The following is a 19,658-nucleotide window of genomic DNA, read 5'->3' as shown; positions in this document are numbered from 1 at the left end:
CCAGCGTCTTTCCCGCCCCTTGACACAAGATGGCGCTGCTGCACTGCTCTGAAATGTCCCACAAGAAACTGAAGGCCTACACGACTCTTTGCTACTCTGGAAAAGGTACGTTTCTAATGTGAGCTTAGACGTTACAGCTGAAATATTTTTCTGTCACGTTGAAATATGTGAAATAATTTACGCTGGCTTTAAAACTGTCCTTTGAATAAGAAACATATGCTATTAGACATAGCTAGATGTTGTATTCATACTGCAGTTGTATAATGCATCTGTCTTGATGATTTAAGATCTCAGACTATTAACACTGAGGTTCTTTAATAGGCTAAATTTCTCATAACATTCTTTAAAATAATATTATACCAGTAAAACTTATGTATTTAAAGTTTTAAGTAAATGCATTGTATTATTATCAGCAAATGTACTTCAAAAGTGAGAGTAGGCCGATTCATGATACAGTGTTGGCCCTTTCATTTTAATGTTATTTCATTGTTGTATTAACATGTAAGCAGCATATTAGTATTTTAGCTGGTTCAGGTCGAGCTCATTCAAACTACATTTTATACTGTTGTGTACTTTAATTCATATCATATTTTATAAACACATGTTATGTTTTGTAGGTCAAACATTCAACCAGTAGCTGTCACACAACTGAAGTATGTAAAAAGGTACAATGTTTATACAACATACAGTGTTACCTTTAATCAGTGGTTTTCAAACACAAAAGGGCAAGCTAAAATCTCAAGTTACATCTGTATTCATATCCATGCAAAATACCCTCAAAAGCAAGTTATTCCATCATTCTCTACACATTTATTTTTGTGACCTGTAAGGTTTTAAAAGGATTTTTTAGGGCTTAAGATTTGCCTCTGCATTAGGAAATGAATGTATATTACGAAAAGACATGGTAACTTAAAAACCTACTCATTACGTGTTATAGGGTTATATTTAGAGGCATTAATCAATGTATTTGAATCCTGGGGCACATATGGACTTGCCTCACAGCTCACCATTTGGGAAACACTTACTTAAATGTAATAGAACATAGGCTAGATTTATAAAGTGGGATACAATTGAAATGAAAAAAAGTCATGTAAAATGACCTAATCTAAGTATTTTTTCTGTCAGGGACTGCTCTTGATGATAAAATAAACAATGATTTCGGTGCCGTATTAGGGTGAAGTGTAGCTACAATTTTTTGCTATTCCACCTAACTCTCATTGGTCAAATACATAGCATATATGTATCTCACAAATAGCCTGCATAGGTTATACATACAGCCAAATGCCTGACATGTGCGAATATGTAAATGTACTCAAACGTAGCTCAATGCAACGCTTCAAAAACATGATCCTGTTTCTAGTTTTTGTGAAGGTAAAGCGAGGACAAGTATGATATCATAAGCATGACAATAACAACAAAACTAGCATTTACATTTGTAATTATGACTTTGTAACTGTCATTCGAGGATATAGGCTGTCTGGTTATAACTGTGCTGTCAGTCATGTCATCTTTCACGTTCTCCTTTCTATGAATTCTATTCTACACGTTGTGTTGTGCCTTAGCAACACACTGAATTTTCAAATCAGTTCCCACTGTTGACCCCGGCAGAGATGAAACACTGATTTCCTGAGAGCACTCATGAATTCTGGGGTCATTGCGTTGCCTGATGTCGTCCGAGAGCACAGAGATTTCTGCCCACTGGGAGCCCAACTACCCCCGCAGTATTGGAACATGGTGATTTCACACTCCTGTTGTGTAAAGCTTGTTTTTCTGTGTGTGTGTGTCTCTGTGTGTGTGTGTGTGTGTGTGACAAACACATGTTTTTTTCTGCAAGGAGAGGTCACTGAAGACACAAAAGAGATGGGCCCTTGTTCGTGATTCTGGAAATATCCTCCTGCCCTTGTGTGTCTTCATCAATAAAGCCAGTTAGCAAGTTTAAGTGATTGCCGAAAGATAAAAGAGACATAAAACTTTTGTAAAATACTTTATTTAATTGTGTAAAACCCTCTTTTCATAAAATGCATTTGAAATGCTTCTAGTAATACGGAGATAGTTTCGTCTCTAATTTAGTCAAACTTATCTAAATGATAAACCATTAATACAGAACAGCAGCTCTGATGTTATTGCAAATTAATAATGACAAATATTAAAGCCAGAATACTTTAATTACCAAAATAAGATAATACTTAATGCTGTAATTTGAACAAATCAAATTGACATATTGTAACACATTACTGAAAACACTCACATACATCTTTAACTGAAAAGAATAACAAGATTACAAGGATATTAGTTCAGAAAAGATTTCAGAATTTTTGTCAGTTTGGTTTGTCACAGAAATCATGTCAGCAACCAGACAAACAACGCAACACAAAACATTGGCTTCTCAACCACCAGGGCTGAAATTTCACGAGGAGGGTGTCATTATGGGGTTGACCACGTTCTTTCTGTGAAAAAATCTGTAAATGAATAGAGGCTTTACACAGCTAGGCAGCAAACAAAATGCATCTTACATGGTGAATCGGCAATGCGTGATTATCTGAACGGTGACATTGATTCTAGTTGTGGCTCAGTCTCTCGTGAGGACCCCATGCTCTTTGGGATACCAAGACGAGTTGTTCCTCCTCTAATCATCTGTGACAGTTCAGTTAGAGACGCTCAGATGACCAGATATTTTACTTGGAAAAAACAAGACGAGTCTGCTTTAAACGAAGAGAGCTGCTCCAGACATTATAGTAAAAAATGTCTGAATTTAATTTGATTATGTGGAAGATTCCACTAATGTCATCTAAGCACTGAGCTTGCTCTTACATCGTGTCCTTATTAATACCTCTCACTACATCTGTAAGATGAATTAAAGCAACATTTAAGATCAATTGAGGTCATGGGTTTATTCAACCTAGCATAAAGGCAGTTTGTGAAACAGTGATGAAATGTAATCTATGGGAGTCATACACATTAACATGAGTGTTCACTTTTTGTCATGACCCTCAGCACCACTTTAAAATGGAAAGTTCATGTGTATGTACATGAACCCTACAAGTTAAAGGTCCTGATTGTAAAAAAAAATATATTCTTGAGTCTCACTCCTAATTTGTCAAAAATTGAGGCTTTGGAATGGCAGCCGACCTGTCTTACAAACCCAAAGTGTGAATTTTTGAGTAATTGGGAATAAGTCTCAACAATAAAATTGTTCTCACAAATAGGTCATTTAAAGTTCAATAACTGACTTTATCATACAACCAATCACAGTGTTAAACCTTAATCAAAGTGAATCCTACAGAATGCATGTCATGACTGATTCACAAACTAAAAAAATCTTTGTCTAACGTTAATCAAAGTGCTTTTGTTGCCGAAACTTAACCACAGACCGGATGCGAACCCTGGATTTCAGTGTCACGGCCTTTGTCTTTGAACATCCACAATCTACAGTGATCTCCTTCCTCTGACACCAGCGTGTCAACTGTTTGATTTTGTCAAAGAAGTGTGGTGTGGGGTCAAAATATCACACGAAAGTCACAAAATGAAATACAAAACGAGTGACTATGTAAACGAATCCTGTAGATCATATTTTGCCATGTTTTTTTAATGATATAACAATATAACATGATAGATCTTTCCTTATTAACCAACTACCTGTGTGTGTAACTGTGTGTTTAAGTTCACAATTTCTGTCATGATCTACATCCTTAACACACTGACAGAAAACAGAATTTAAGGGAAACTTAGACATTTTTGGAAACACATGTGTTACATTTTTGGTTGAGAGTTATATGAGAGGGATTATCCCACTTGAATATTTACATGCAGTTGTACATGCATGTGGGTTGTCCAAAAGTACATCTTGCAAAAACTTAATGTTCACCTTCTAATGCCTGCTGAATTATTTTCAGACAAGAAGTCTCTTTGGAGCACCTTGAAGCTTACACATGGCAGGTAAGAAGACATCTTGGACTTTCCAACACAGACACACGACGTATAGTAGAGATTAATTGGTATAGGTGAGTGGTGTTCGCCTTTATGCCTTTAAACTATGTTATGAAGCCATTATAAGCCCATGAACAGTGGGAGGGCAACGAGGGAGGCCATGAGACCTTTCTCATTGTGTATTCACTTGTGTTGTCTTGTCCAAAACAAGACAACACAAGTGACTATCAGTTTCTTGAATGAGCCACGCCACTCATAAACAAGTTTACGTTTCCATGACTTACGTTTCGATGACTGCTCAGTAGTCATTACTACATTGTTACACAAGTGTTCAGTACACACGGGTTGGACCACGCCCATTTTCACCTGTAAAGTTTCAGGACTGCATCTTACACAGTTGTGATACTATTGTGGTGACAGAATCAGTCAGACAAACAGAGAGACAAGGTGGAGACAATGCCAGAAACTGGATTACAGTGATCCGCAACTTAAAACTAATGTGGGCCAGAGGCGTAAAGTGAGGAGCCTGTGTCCCATTTCCTACATTCTACCTCTGTAGGTCCAGCACCCTCACTTGTACCACACCCATTTTCAAACTCAGCCCTGATTTATTTATTTTTTTTCTTTTTGCCTTAACTACACATCTGTATAGTTTCAGGATGGCGTCTTGCATGGTTATGATGCCGTCACAGTGACAAAATCTGTCCACAGATGGACATGTAAACATCACATTCACAGCTGGTACTAGAGCTTGCTTTAACCACTGAACCGCTGTGCTAACCAAACCTCTCTAAAGGCTCCTGCCGTTTTATGCTTCTTACTTCTGACCACCATTTCTGCAACAGATAATGCATCTTCTAAGGCAAATCATAAGGAAAACAACAATCAGTCAATGTGCTCATCGGGACCTAGTGACAACCAAAGCTCCTCATTAACAAGATAAGCTTCTGTTGTATATTTTATTGCTGGAAACCTCCACATTGATATGAAGTTTGTATCTCTATATAAGCTTTACTTGTACTTGTTTATAATTGTTTACAAGATGCTCTAATGTAATCCTGAGCAGATACTGTGTGAGCTCACAGTAATTTTAACAAATATAATGAACACACAGTAATGGAACTCTAATGACAGCTATATTGAGTAATCACTTAAAGGCCTTAAATCTGCTTACCACTGTGTTGTAGTTTGGTAAGCTGTTTATGAAGTGTGTGTAGTGCTTATAAATGATAACTAAGTTTTTTTAAACTGAGTGATCCTTCGTAGATGTGTTATCTTCTTGTCTTCCGTGGAAAGTCATGGAGATAAAGACTAGAAATTTTCAAGAAAATGGATTTTGTCAAACTAGAGCAAGTTTATGTTGCTTCACTGACATTAAGTGTAAATAAGGTGTGCATGTGAATTCCTATTGAGATTCAAATTTGTGTGTTTTTTCCAACCACTTGCTAGTTTATGTGTTTCATTTTAAAAAAAGTTTGTTATCTGAAAGGAACCGCATATGCATAAGATTCCTCAGCACGGTTAGTCAGAATAATGGATCCTTTCAATCACAGGCGCCGTGTGACTTCTAGTCTGTGAGCTCTTTGTGATGCTCTCCACTTTCTTAAGCATCTGTGTCCAGCTCGAGTGGAGATAGACGTTATGGTTGCAGGAGCACCTAATGGAAAGGCAGGATTCGGTCACAGATGGGGGGTCAAGTGATCTCCCTTCTCTGGAAGGATCTTTCAGATGGTTGTGGTGAGACTAATTGTGATAGCATGCAAAATGGAGGCATTACTTTTATGTTCATTAACAAAGAGACTTTTTCTTTTTCTGCCACTTTTTTTTCTTCTAACATTTGACTTCTCTCGCAGCGTCTGATTAGTACAGAAATGTTATGTGTTCTTTGGAATTGTGAGGCATGTGGTCACTTTGCCACAATCAACAAAGTAGTGAATGTTGTGGGTGATACACAGCCCGCTTCATTTAACACATATGTCAAATGTCCTCTAAATCTGATTTGAAATAACTAATTTGGTTACTTAGAAAAATCTTTAATTCCTCACTAATTATGTAGTTAGAGTGTTAAATTACTAAAGCAAACTGTTGTTTTCTCCTCTTTTTTTCAAACATCTGCAACGACTAGGTCTACAACTGTGTTTCAGTTTGCATTCAAAATCCATCATCTTGCACAACTTGAGCCGCTTCAACAGTTTTGTGACATGATGAAATAACAAACTCGTTTAGGGCTTCAAAAAGAGTCTAATGAGTTATCATATAAGTCTTCAAAAATAAGGATTCATTTCAAAAACAGAAAGCTTGCGGGTTAGTCATGGTGAACTCATTATAATAGTGCTTTAAAGTAAACTTTCTAATTGCTTTTGATGCCTTTATTTCTTCTTCAGCATGAGAAACAGGAGGCTGTCCAAAAATGCATCCCAGTTGTCCAAATGAAAAACAAATGTTTGACACCACATTTTCACTTCTACAACAAATGTGCCTGTCTGCTTATAATGTGAGCTTCCCATCTCGTTAAAGTGGCAACAAATAACTTTTCCCCCTTAGCGCTGCACGTGGTATTATGGATGCCGTCGCTGTCACACAGACAACTGGATCATTTCCGTTTGCCTCAGAGTTGCAAACAACAACACCACAGGACAAAACGTATTTATTCAATTACTGAGTCTGCAATAGAAATGGATGGCCAGTTGAATTTTCTTTTCCAGGGTGGCAAAAAAAACATCGTATAGTGTTAGTGGGGTTGATGACACAGATGGTTTAAATATCTTGTATCCATTACATTGTGCAATCAACGTTTACAACATACACTGCAGCAGAATACAGAACTACTGTCAGTTACATTGCATTTTAAAGGACCAATTCATTTTTTAACAAGCAACAGGGTATGTCTCATAGGTAAGTTTCCTCAACTGGAGCCATTAGAGAAGTTGACTGTCTAAGTTAAACAACATTCTGACAGGTCATTGGTTGAAGGAAATTGTGCTCAATCAAAGACAAATAGATATAAAAAGAGAGCTGGCGCACATGTAACTAAAGTGAAAGTCTAATTAAGAAAGGTGAACTTAAATGCTAGTTTTGAGGTACTTGTGCTTTACTTGAGTATTGGCATTTCATGTGTTTAAAGGTAGATACTATTTCATGTCCTATTGCCAAAGAGTTACTACTAGTTCCTTCCTGACATTTTAGGGGGGGACAGGTATGAGCGTAATGGAGTAGAGCACATGTGCGAGGAGAGCTTTGTGTTTTGAACCCCCAGCAAAGGGGAGTGAAAATGCTAAGAAAAGTCTATTTAAGAATGCAAATCATTTACACCATGAAATGATTAAAGGCCAGCGAGGGCAGACGGGCTAACTGTAGCTAGTTAAAGGTAATATTTGGTTACATTCAGTCAGCACATCACATTGTGATTTCTTCTTTATGAGGTCGTGACCTGCTTCCTGTGCTGCTGCTCTCCCCAGACCTCGGCTGGCAGAGCTGAAACGGCAGAGCCACACTGGTAGGTTGTGTGAGAGGACAAGTGGATTTGGCATGCACATCAGAGCGTGATACCCAAGCATTTTGGTCCTATCACATGCCACACACACTCACACTAGTACAACACACACACAGAGCATTCTTGGTCGTGTAAAATGGATTGTAACACTGGCCACTGTAATGAAATGATGCCAGCAACCCACAGTATTCCTTTACAGCCAAACACACGAAAGGTTTCAGTGTACTCTCAGTGTCCACTGTTGTTAACAATCGTAGGTTTTCTTACAATATAAATAATCTGTTTTCTTGTACTGACTGCTACTGTATATCTTCTTATGGTTCATGTTTACTGGACGGGACACAAACAGGTTTATGTTTGACAGTCTTAAAAGTAGGTTTTAGCTTTGTAATTTGACCAATAAAAATGCTCCAGTTAACATATATGTAAAAAAACACAAAACAAAAAAAAACCTTCTGGTTGTTTTCCAGTCAAACCTTTGAAGGGATTTCAGGAGAGTGGCAAATATCATCAGGGACAAATTCTCCCAAAATGTTCGTTCACTGATTTAGTCTCAGTCATATTCGTGCATGCTTCAGGGAAATCTGTTCATCTGTGATCTCTCACATTTAGGTGTAAGTGTAACCTGTAGCGACAGAGTTACTCCTTGTGTAACTGTAATGAAACCCCTCTCTGAGGCAACTGACACTAAACCAAAGGCTGCCTTATCTTGGGGACATCGTAGGCGGCCATGACAAGTTATACACCATTTAAAATGTTGCATTATCGCAATGCGTTTGTGCCGGTCTGAGGCGAATCATCAAAGACACGAGATCAGCGGTTGGCTATGACATGGTACCTTGTTTATGCACGACTCAGAGTAGCAGGCATCGCGTTAAACTCTCACGACCAACGCCATCCTCACATAAACAAACGTTTCACAAACTGGCTGCAGTGAAAGTGTGATTCCATGTGACAGTAGAACAGAAAGAGGTGCTTTAATGGTTTTCTGTTGCGTTAAACAGAAGCGGACAGGTGAGCTCTGCGTTGGGGTGATAAGAGCCCCGGGATACACAGACAACGGGTTTCTTAGCGTATTGTGTGCGGAGGATAAAGGAGCAGTGTTGGACTTCCCCAGATGCGGAGGAGACAAGAGTCGCCATCATGGCATTGTCATGTGCCTTGTATTTTCTGCTCGTTTGTTCCTCGTTACTTCTCGGCCTCAAAGTGTGCGATCGCTCTCAATTGAAGACGAGAGATCATCTGTCTTTGTGCAGCGCACTGTCCGCCATCCTTATTGTCTTCCAACTGTTCCCTACTGATCAAACTACATTTGCACTCTCTCTTCTACCCATCTCCAGAGTCTCATCACCAGCTTGTACTGCCTGTGCCAGCTGAAGGTGTTATTGAGGATACACAGAATTCACACTATAATGAGCAGTGACAGGATGTCACCCACTCTGCCACAGATCAACCCCCAGCACCCACCTGCACCCATCCAGCTGAGTCCGCCTGTTTGTGTGATGTCACCGCACCGAGTTGTTGTCTCTGTAGAGCCGATAGGCCTGTTGACGGTGTTGCAACAAGGAGGCAACACTCTGTCTCCTTGTTCCCCGCCTTGGCCTGATAAGACTGAGTTGTCCTCTCAGTTTTACCACAGTTGTTCCATCATTTGGTGTTTTCCTCCCTCTGATACCTCTGATCTTCTTGGAAGTGAGAGCTGCCCTCTTCAAGTGGCCTTTGGGCTGTGTTTGATCACTGTTTGAGTTATAGTTGTCTCCGTGAGTCATAACTCAGACGCCAGACTCGGATGTCAACATAACATATGTTGTTTTCCAGCCCCGTTACCACACATTGTGTGTGAGTAGAGTACAGGGTGATGTAGGAAAGAGTAAGGTTCTCGAGCTTTTTGGCTTTGGATAAAAGATGGGATAAAATATTGCTACAGGAAAATACTGTAATACACCTTCTGATCAATGCTTTTTCCTTAAATGCTGGTCCTAAATATTGATATTTTTATTCACACATACAGACTGTTTAAACATTTCATGTTACCAGAGTCACGTCTTCATGACTCCTTGTGGTGTACACTTCTGTAAACTCAATTTACACATATTGAAAAGTGAGGCATAGTTGTGTCCTTTGTTTAAAGAAATGTTCTGCTTTCTGCCAGTTTAGAGATATTTCATGTTGTAATGATGCATGTGCATCCTCAGGCATCGTCACACATACGATCTGATTTAACAGTGCACTGATTTGGTTTAGCAACAGGATAGACTGATGTATAGAATCATTTTTCAGCCTATTGTTTTTAAATGGAGAGACTTTAAATGGCCTGTTGGATGGCAGAAGTTGGTGTTGTCCATTCTCCAAATGATTGTCTTGCTATCTGTCAAGTATTGCAGAATCGCGTATTGTGATATCATTGTGGTCACAGGTCGTATATCATAAGTTCTTCTGTGATTCCCGCCACTCCTTTGGAGATCTCTAGATTAAACAATTTGTCACTTGGGAAATAAGTTGCAAGCAGATCAACCAAAGACTGATCTAATTGTTTCATGTTTGTGGTCTGAAGTATTATAAAGTGGAATCAGACAACCTTCCAGCCCCTAGCGTTTCCAAGTGATATTATTAGTTGGCGCCGCTGGAGACAACTGGATTGTTTTCCATTTTCCTCAGTGTAGCATCCAACAACACAGGACAAATTGCAAGTTTAGTCATTCATGTAATGGAGACGTAAAAGCAGATGGAAATGGTGCCGGGCTGCCAGCCTGACTTCATTTCCTCAGGAGATTTCTGCGTTTGCAGTTGCGTTTGAACTGCGCAGTGCAAGTGAGGTTTATGGGGAACCGATCCCATCACCAACAGTGTCATCATTCTATTGCCATAATAACATCAGAAATAAATAATTTGTTTCCAGCTAAACAAAGATTGACAAATGTCCTATAACAGATCTTTCACTCCGTTCTTTGACCCCTCAGATTCAGGATGTTTCTTCAAAGGACCATTTCAAAAAACCTTTGTTGTGCACACTGTAGTCTTTATGGTCGTGTAAAATACGGTTCTCTGTTGTACTTTGGGAAATGTATTACATTTTCCAAGCCAACAGCCTCGCCTTTGCAGACCTTATTTTATTATACCTCTGTGTTTCTTATACAATATGTGAACTGTATAGAGCCGGCTATGTGGAGACTGAACAGCGGGAGTTCAAGCAAGGTTCACACGTATGGCTAACTTGTTCCAAATGAGTGTGAGGAATGCCTGCGTCCTCGCTCGCCTTATTAACCAAACATCACCTTGTCGGACTCTTACACGCCTGTTCGGAGCTCCTCCCTGTGCCACACATAATGAGATGAGTATCTCAAATCAGCTTTCTTTAATTAAAGTTACAACACAAACTAAGCTTTTCGCCATTCTCCTCGTAAGAGTGCATTTTATACGCTCTCTCTCTATCGTGATAGAGTGATTCCCTTAAGGAAGTGATTACACATTTGGATAATTCTGAGCAGATGTGAAAAATGGCTCAACAAGTTAACAAGGCTGTGGTGGAAGTGCAGACCATGTCACTGTTGGAGCGGCGTGCTGCGGCACCGAGAAACTGTCTCCAGAGCCTGGAGCCTGCAGTGGAGGTAAAATATGAATGGATGGAGGATGAATTGTTCACTAATTTTTGGGGGGTGCTTTATACCCTCGGAAAAAAACTTGCTCCTTGAAATCTTTGTGTGACAATTTATCATTGTGACGACTGTTCGGCTGCATGCAAGCAGATTTTGCATCCAACACATTTCACATTTTTGACGCCATCATGGGGGAGGAAAGGCAGCTTGTGATTCATGTATCGGGTGCTCATGCAGATGCGAGATTATCTGTAAATACATCTGTTATATAATCAACGCAGAACGGAACTTGCCCTCAGCATTAAAATGCCCACAAATGGAAAAAAGCTTCAGGAAAATATTGTAATTTGATTCATGAATTTTATTTTATTTTTAAAGTTCTGGGGAGCGGGGATCATAAGACTGCAGGAGACGCTGTGTTTGACTGTGTTCTGGGGTTTTTTTGAGCAATAAATTAAACCTGTATTTAAAGTCTTTCATACATTTCAGTCCCCCTTGAAAACAAAAACAAGCGTATTGCTTTTTTATTTCATGAAATTTGCAGCATGAAGACAATGCAAAAACAGAGGTCTATCAACTCCAACAGACATCTTTCAGAAAAATATAATCTAAATTTATTTTGCACACCATTCACTAGAGACAAAAGGCTGAATTCAACACTCCACCCTCATTTTGGCGAGATAAAAGCACTGTTGGAATTTAAATACAGTAAAAAAAAAAAAAAAAAAAAAAAAAAATGTTTACGTGCACTTAATGCCTGTATATCTCGCCTTTGTTCAGCTCAGACAAAGATAAAGCCCAAATTGGCGATGCCTCTCATCAAAGGTGTTTTCTCTTTGTGCTAGCTGAATGTTGTGTATAGAGAAAATACATGTAGATAGAAGAAGGGTGGGGGGGGTGGGGGGCGTGAGGGGAGAAAAGTGTTCACCTACGAGCAAAAAAGAAACTTTGGTAATTGCCATAACACAAATAATGAGAGGCTATGCTGGGAAGTGTTTGAAGAGCGGTCCTGATCAAGATAAGATTGGAGACAGTATCGAGAGAGAGGAAGTGCTTTTTTTTTCTTTTTCTTTTTTTTTTTTTCTGTCTGCTGCAGCTGAAAGGAAACTTAAGTGATGGAGTTACTTATGTGAGCCAGACGCTGAGCCCAACCCTGCAGAAACAACACGGCTAAATGGGAGTTTAGGCTGTGACGAGGACCAGCGTAATTCAGATGCCACTTGTGGTCAGGTGATACAGAAACATTACGCATTCATACACATGAAAAATGGTGGTTTGGAGGAGCGTGCAGATCACATAAAACCTGCCCTTTAACATAAGCTGACGGAGAGAGTGAGACAGTGGTCGCCCACTAGTGGACACGGTGCCACAACAGTGTGAAAATATTGTAATCCAAAATACTCAAAGCCTCAGTTTAAACCATCTACAGGCATTTGTAAGATAAAAAAAATGTCTTTGCTGCAATGTTGAGGTTTTAGTTTTGACCTCATGCAAAGATCTTACTAAAGATAACAAAGAAAGAAAGAAAGAAAAAGGCCAAAACATTTAAAGGAGCATTATGTGTTTTTTTTTGGGAAGAAGATTTTTAATCAGAAGAGAAAGATGTAAGTTTTTTTTTTTGTTGTTCTTGTTTTCATGACTGAATAAACAAAATGACCATAAAGAACAACAAAACGTAACACTGCTTTACTTCATTTATATGTGACGGACCCTGCCACCGTTCTAGCTTCAAACAGTGTGATCTTATTTTCCTCTGAGAGCAGCTTTGTTTATTCAACTGTGGAAAATATAAATACTTTTCAGTTTGTATTATTACCTCATTGATATAATGTAATATAAAATTTCTTCTCCAAAACTACATAGTGCCCCTTTAAATAGGACTATATATAATAACCCGGTAATAACCAGGTAAGCTTAAATTGCAATACATTTAAGCAGGCATTTTTAATCTTTTAATTCCTCTTCTGTCCTCTTTTTTTTTAAAAAAAAATGTCCTCGGAGACTCTGTAATACACAAGTCTATAGAATACAGTGCAATAAAATAACCAAATGAAAATCTGCTAACTTATCTAACTTTTTTTCTCAGATGAAAATAATCAGAACATTAAGGATATTATAATATTCATGACACACCTTAAAAAACAAAAATACATATTTCAGCCCTGCAAGTAGAAAAAAACAAAACAAAGAACACCTGTGTCTGAAAACACAACAACGTGTGCAGCATTACGTTTTAATTTTGAAGGAATGAGAGCGAGGCATCGTGGTCTCTGCTGCACTTCAAACTCTGCTCTGTTTGGGTGTAATTATCAGCAGCTGCATAACAAACGAACACCAGGCTAATAATGATTAGGATAACAGAGGCAGGACCTGGTGGACGTGAACCAATAATATTTTGCAGGAGGGGAGAGAGAGACGGGATTATTAGCTTTATTTGCGTGTCTGTGTGATGTCAGACACATACCTGTTGTGGCTTCAGAGAGAGAGAGAGGGAGAGAGAGGGAGAGAGGTGAAATGTTTCGCAAAGGGGAACATGCTTTCCATCAGAGAAATTGGCCATTGTTTGGATTTCACATGATTGATGCTTGACTTAATCCAGTGCTCTTTGCGCCTTCCCAGGAGGGTGAGGCGGTCTCTTTGTGCTCCCCCTGTCCCATGTGAAGCAGACCAAAAGCGGGAGAGTGAGGGTCATAGCTATTCGGCAGGGTACCAGATCCTTCCCACCGGCACATCTGCATGTGAAATCGCCATTTCACCCCTCCACACTCCCTAATTGTTGCTAAAATTATTTGTGAAATTGCCTTCCACCAGGAGTGTTTTCCACGGCAATTGTCACACAATTTTATATGCACGGTGGGCCCACAGAGTTGACACATGCACCTCTTCTTTTTCTGCCATATGTGCTCTTCTTTTTTTTTTTTATCATTCGAGTTTAATAGTGGCGCGTTATTATTATTATTTTATTTGTATATATATATATATATATATATTTTTTTTTTTTTCCGAACAATTACCTTTAAGCAATTACACTCGTGCTGTACTGGAGGGGCAAGTCAACCTGTTGTCATCAATAGCGGGTCGATCCCCAAATGCTGTAATTACCACAAAAGCTTTAGGAGCGATTTAAGATGTTCATGCTGCGCACATTTACTTAATTGAAAGGTTAACAAGCGAGCAGCATCTTAAAGTCTAACCCCTTCGCCGAGCGGGGCTGCCTTTTTTTTCGCAGCGTTTGTCCACCCAGAAGAACCACATCATCAGTTTCTGAATCCATTATTTTTGGGCCGTGATCCTTTTTTTTTTTTTTTTTTTTTTTAGGTATTATTATTCACACGAAGCTCTGCGTGCGCACCGGTGCGTCTGCAGAGGAATAACCCGGGATACAGACGTTTGTGCGCTGGAGGTTTATCGGAAACAGGATGATGTTGGTCAATGAATCCATGTACTTATCAAATGAAAATGACATTTTAATCTGAATGTTATTATTTATCTGCAGAGAATATGAACAATTTGCTATTCTTCACAACTCGACATTGTGTTTTATGTTATTTTTGATTTTTAAATAATAAATTTTGCTTCAAACTTAAGGCTTTCTTATTTCCAGTTTATTTTTCCAGTTTCATATTCATTTATTTGTTTACATTCTTCTCAAATTGAGCTCCTTCTGATCAATCAAAGAAAGAAAGAAAGAAAGAAAGAAAGAAAGGAAAAAGAACAACAGAAGAATGATTATTTTAAAAAGCATTAATATAGTCCACAGGTTTGAACAGCTGGGCTGTCATGAGAAGCAGACGCACTTTGGAAAAAGACAAACATTTAGAATAACATTTAGGTGTAATAACATCTTTTTGCTGTATGGAGTCTTATATGAGGGAGGCAGCAATGAATTAAAAGTGGAATGTGCGGCTCTGATTGGTCGGCCCGCTCCTGGATAAACCCACTCTCTTTCATCCATAAAAGAAAGGCCAGCGAGCCTATGGGAGCGCTCGGCTGTCTCCTCCTACGACATGCACGAAAGTTGGCCACTTAAACTACTTCCAGCCAGCCGGCAGACATTATACTGAACCCAAACTACACCAAGGGAAAAAAGAATAACAGTGCATTTTTTTTTCTCCACAGCACACAAACACACACAGACACAGGCACACACACACATAACTTCAAGTGCTCTGTTTTGCAGATGTTTTTTTTTTTTATTCCACGTGCAGCTGAGCTGATTTGATTCTTTATTCTTGGTTTTGTCGCACCAGAAGGAGAGCATCACTTTTATTTCTCCCCCGGTGGAAGAAGGGCTCCGTCCAGTTTCTCCGCCTGGGATTGGGATTTGACAGCAGCATCTGTGAGCAGCATCTGCATTTCTGAAGACATTCCGGGTGTTTTTCTTTTTTTCTTTTTTTTTTTTAATCTATATATTTGTATAGATATTTTTATCGTTGTTGTTGTTGTCTTGGACTTTTTGTTAGAGCAGCAGGTTCAAGTCCGTAGTGTGTTTTTTTTTTTTTTTTTTTTTTTTTTTTTTCGTCCGAGTGGCTCGATGATGGCTACTTTACCAGGAACTGTGCCTCGGATGGTGCGCCCAGCGCCGGGCCAGAACTACCCAAGAACCGGCTTCCCCCTGGAAGGTAAGAGAGAGAGAGAGAGAGAGAGAGAGAAAAGAGAGAGAGAGAGAGAGAGAAAGAGCGACGACAACATGTGTTTGGTGTTGGAAGTTGTGCTGTGACAAAAAGTCGTCAGCGCTGCGCTCTGTCAGCTCGTATAGCGTGATAGGCGCACCGAGCACACAGTTTGTTACCGGCGACATGCTGGGAAATAAAAAGGTGGGTGAAGAAAAACGACCTCCAGTCAGTGATGATTAGAGATAACAAGCCGGGTCCCGCTGCAGGAGAACATGGGCCATCAATATACAAATATACTTAATAATCACGAGCATTGATGCAGCCTGACATGACGTCGTCATTCACGAATGTATGTGTCCAGCCTGCATTCATTTGTAAGTAATTTTAGTTTAGACCAAAAATAAACAATAATGATAATAATAATAATAATTATAATAATAATAATAATTGAAATATTTGTATTAATAACTACTCTTATTTTTTATTGTATGCATTTGCATTATGCTTTAACTTTTAAATAACAGAGAAATTGCATTTAAAAAAAAAAACTACAAAAAATTGTAAGTGTTACATTTTTGAAGTATTCTGTGGCCTTAAAATTGCAGATAATAATTCACGGTCGCAATATCACAGATGACAGAATAACCAGACGCTTTTTTTCTCCCTTTTAGTTCAATTTGAAGAACGAGTCCTAACTTACACAACAAGGGGGAAAAAAAGCAATCTAATTGGTAATTTATTGAAAAAAAAAAAAATCCATGCCCCCTCACGAGTCGTCTGAACATATGGGCAAAAGAAAAAAAAGATCGCTTTGTATTTGCATGCATTTATGGAAACTGTTTTCCCATTACGCCCCCGGTTCGTGCTCAAGTGGCCTGGACTGAAATGTGCAAAAACCACGTAGCCCGCAAGTAACTCGAGCTGCGGGATTTGCTCAAGTGTCCTGCTGCTGGAAATGGCAATAATACACACAGCAAAGAGACGACTCAAAGGATCACATCAATATTTGTACAGCATGACTAGGAATAATCAAGGTGGGAAGTGTCGCCCTCTTTAGTGTCTCTTGAATGTGAAATTGGATCGTGAAGTGGCCTCGGATGCATCCTGTCAGCCAGACAGACGCTCGGTGCATTTCTGGCACGGCGCTCTCTTGAAAATGTCTAATATGATAATGTGCGTAAACTGCGTGCCATTAGAAGTCAGTAACACAGCAAACAAGCCCCGCTGTTTGACTACAACTCAGGCTGAATTAGCTTCATCTGTAAGCCTGGACATTTTAAAGCTGTAGGGAGCTGCTGCTGCTGCTGTTGTTGTTGTTGTTGTTGATTTGTTGTTTTTGAGACTTTTGTTGTTTATTGTGGCGCAGTATCCACCCCTCTGGGCCAGGGTAGGGTGAACCAGCTTGGCGGCGTGTTCATCAACGGGAGGCCCCTGCCAAATCACATCCGACACAAGATAGTGGAGATGGCCCACCACGGCATCCGACCCTGCGTAATCTCGCGACAACTGCGAGTTTCTCACGGTTGCGTCTCCAAGATCCTCTGCCGGTACCAAGAGACCGGCTCGATCCGTCCGGGGGCCATCGGAGGCAGCAAGCCCAGGGTGAGTGGGATCCATGAACCGATCTGTGTGCGTGAGTGCGTGCCTCTGCGTGTGTGTGTGTGTGTGTGTGTGTGGCGTCACGAGGTGCATGACACCTGATTGAGCTTCGGGCTGATGTTGTGTTTGTTGTAAGAGACTGGTGAAGACGAAAAATATGGTTGATCCCCTCTGTATGGAAGTCTTTGGATGTCTGAATATAATAATAATAATAATAATAATAATAATAATAATAATAATAATAATAATAATTCTCTGACAAGTGTCTTGTGTCCCCTAAAACCGTAATTACATCTCCACTGCTGCCCACCTGTAACATGGTTGCAGCTTTTTTTGTCCAATAATTTACAAAATCGATCACAAAAATCACGAAAAGATGTACCTAAAAATGTGAAATTTAAATAATCAATTCCTCTCACGTTATGTGTTTTTGTCTGTGGTGCGCAGTGAGATGGTTTATACAGTGTTGTAAACATTTATTCAACTTCAATAACAGTATCATTGCATTACAGTATTTTGTTATTATAGATAAATCACACTCACACATATGAATATTACATGAAGACACGTTGGCGTTAAAATATGTCATGTATGTGCCGTTTACTGTCATGTGATATTTTCTTTTTAAAAAAAAAAAAATAAACACACATTTTGTTTTCGATGTTCAGTTTTTATTCTGCATGTTCGGATCATTTGTCCCCCTTCAATTTCAGCTAAAATCTGAAACCTTCTCCTGTGTTTTGTCTTTCTCCCCCCCCACCCTGCCCTTCGCGCCACTTCCAACCTAAAGCAGGTGGCAACTCCAGACGTGGAGAAACGGATCGAGGAGTACAAGAGAGAAAACCCGGGTATGTTCAGCTGGGAGATCCGGGATAAGCTGCTGAAGGACGGGGTGTGCGACAGAAGCACGGTTCCTTCAGGTGAGGCTTCATCTGGTAAGCTGCACTTCTTTTTTTTTTCTTTATTACGAGCGAACACCGCAGCATCACTTGTTCACATCACTTTGAATCCAACATGTTTTTTTTGAGACCCCTCAGTTAAAGATAATAACATGTCCTGAGTGTAGCAGGAAGCAGCACACCTACAGCTGTTTGACCCAGAATACAGTCACCCTGTTGGGGGAAATTTACATTCAGTGCTTTTAGTTATTTTATTTATTACTATTATTTTCTTATATTGTTGCATTTATAGTCTAATGCTGCTCCTTTTAATTAATTTTATTTTCAACATTTAAACTTTTTTCCTGTGCTATTTTTTTTTTTGTATCCTAAAAAAAAAAAAAAAAAAAATGTATGATAGGATTACTATGGTTCTTTTATGGGTTTTAGGGCTAATCACCCATTTACCTTTTTGTTGCCATTAGTGAGCTCCATCAGCCGCGTTTTGAGGGCCCGATTTGGCAAAAAAGATGACGAGGATGACTGTGATAAGAAGGATGAAGATGGAGAAAAGAAAACAAAGCATAGCATCGATGGCATCCTCGGTGATAAATGTAAGTTAACAGCAGAAATATGGCCCTTTTTGTATTTGTCTGAAACATCAAATTATTATTATTATTATTATTATTATTATTATTATTATTATTATTATTATTATTATTATGCAATGTAAACTGTAGCCCATGTAAGCAGGAAGTAATTGTTTTAAATAGACTTCCTACTTTACGTCCTCTTGGGAAATTGTCCCACAGCCCGAGCTGCAGCTAAACGCAGAGAATTTATTCCTGCTTTTAACTCCGAGCCAGCAGTTGTTCATTCACTCAATTATTTATGAGAGCCTTGGCAGAAGGTATTTAACTGCAGAAAATTAATTTGTGTGGCGAATTCCTCCTCATTCATTCACTCATTTAACGACCTCTAAACGACAGCTGACAGTTGACCCATTTCACAATCGATGTCAGTTCACTGACATTTCACCACTTGTCAGTTAAAGTGGAAATCAGTGTTCATATTATTATTTGCTCTATTAGTAATGCTGCGAGGAGGGGAAAATAAAGCTTTGATGCAGCTATTGTCAGTGTTTGTAAGTAGTATTCACGAGCTTATAATGCATTAAAGTGTGTTGGTGTTTTCTGTGGTATGTTGAATTTTTGTGGCGTATTTTACATATTTTTTTAAAAAAATGCATGAATATGGTATTTACATGCGAATGTGAGATTTTTCTTCTGCTACGTTATTTGGAGTATAAGAAGACTCGTTTGACATTTTTAAAGGACAGACTTCTGACTTTTCTAACATGTTTTTTTATTTTATTTTATTTTATTTTTTTTATTTAAGTGCTGTTCTTTATATTTATTTTAAAAAAATGCTCAGGCTCCAAACGACATAAAGGTTGGCCCCTTTTTTTGACGATCAAACATGAGTGAAAGGGGGTTTAGATAAGAGTTCACAAAAGCATCCCCCCCTTTTTTTTCCTTCAAAAAAGACA

General features: G+C 39.1%; 1 protein-coding gene and 1 long non-coding RNA gene across 6 annotated transcripts in view; both read left to right on the top strand.

The window, feature by feature from the left end:
- Window positions 1–7: 7 nt before the first annotated feature.
- On the top strand, window positions 8–14,326 carry LOC119021151. Of its 3 annotated transcripts, XR_005075491.1 has the most exons (6): window positions 8–105; window positions 1,609–1,734; window positions 3,894–3,936; window positions 7,350–7,423; window positions 12,113–12,246; window positions 13,636–14,326. It is a non-coding gene; the product is annotated as an uncharacterized LOC119021151 (long non-coding RNA). The 3 variants fall into 3 exon arrangements; XR_005075490.1 differs by having other exon boundaries at window positions 12,113–14,326; XR_005075489.1 differs by lacking the exons at window positions 12,113–12,246; window positions 13,636–14,326 and adding an exon at window positions 8,761–11,879.
- Window positions 14,327–15,542: 1,216 nt separating this feature from the next.
- Window positions 15,543–19,658, top strand: part of pax7a (paired box 7a) — a 46,965-nt gene continuing 42,849 nt past the window's right edge. For 2 of the 3 annotated variants that reach the window (XM_037101162.1, XM_037101164.1), the window contains exons 1-4: window positions 15,543–15,638; window positions 16,999–17,234; window positions 18,022–18,166; window positions 18,595–18,723. In XM_037101162.1, the coding sequence (XP_036957057.1) occupies window positions 15,551–15,638; window positions 16,999–17,234; window positions 18,022–18,166; window positions 18,595–18,723 (598 nt within the window). In that variant the 5' untranslated portion in view covers window positions 15,543–15,550. The remainder of the gene's footprint in view (window positions 15,639–16,998; window positions 17,235–18,021; window positions 18,167–18,594; window positions 18,724–19,658) is intronic. The other variant, XM_037101163.1, reaches the window with a different exon arrangement.

Source organism: Acanthopagrus latus, chromosome 6 (genome assembly GCF_904848185.1).
Source record: "Acanthopagrus latus isolate v.2019 chromosome 6, fAcaLat1.1, whole genome shotgun sequence".
Taxonomy (NCBI): Eukaryota; Metazoa; Chordata; class Actinopteri; order Spariformes; family Sparidae; genus Acanthopagrus; species Acanthopagrus latus.
The sequence above is the reverse complement of the archived record's forward strand: the minus strand, read 5'-3'. Positions and strand labels throughout refer to the sequence as shown.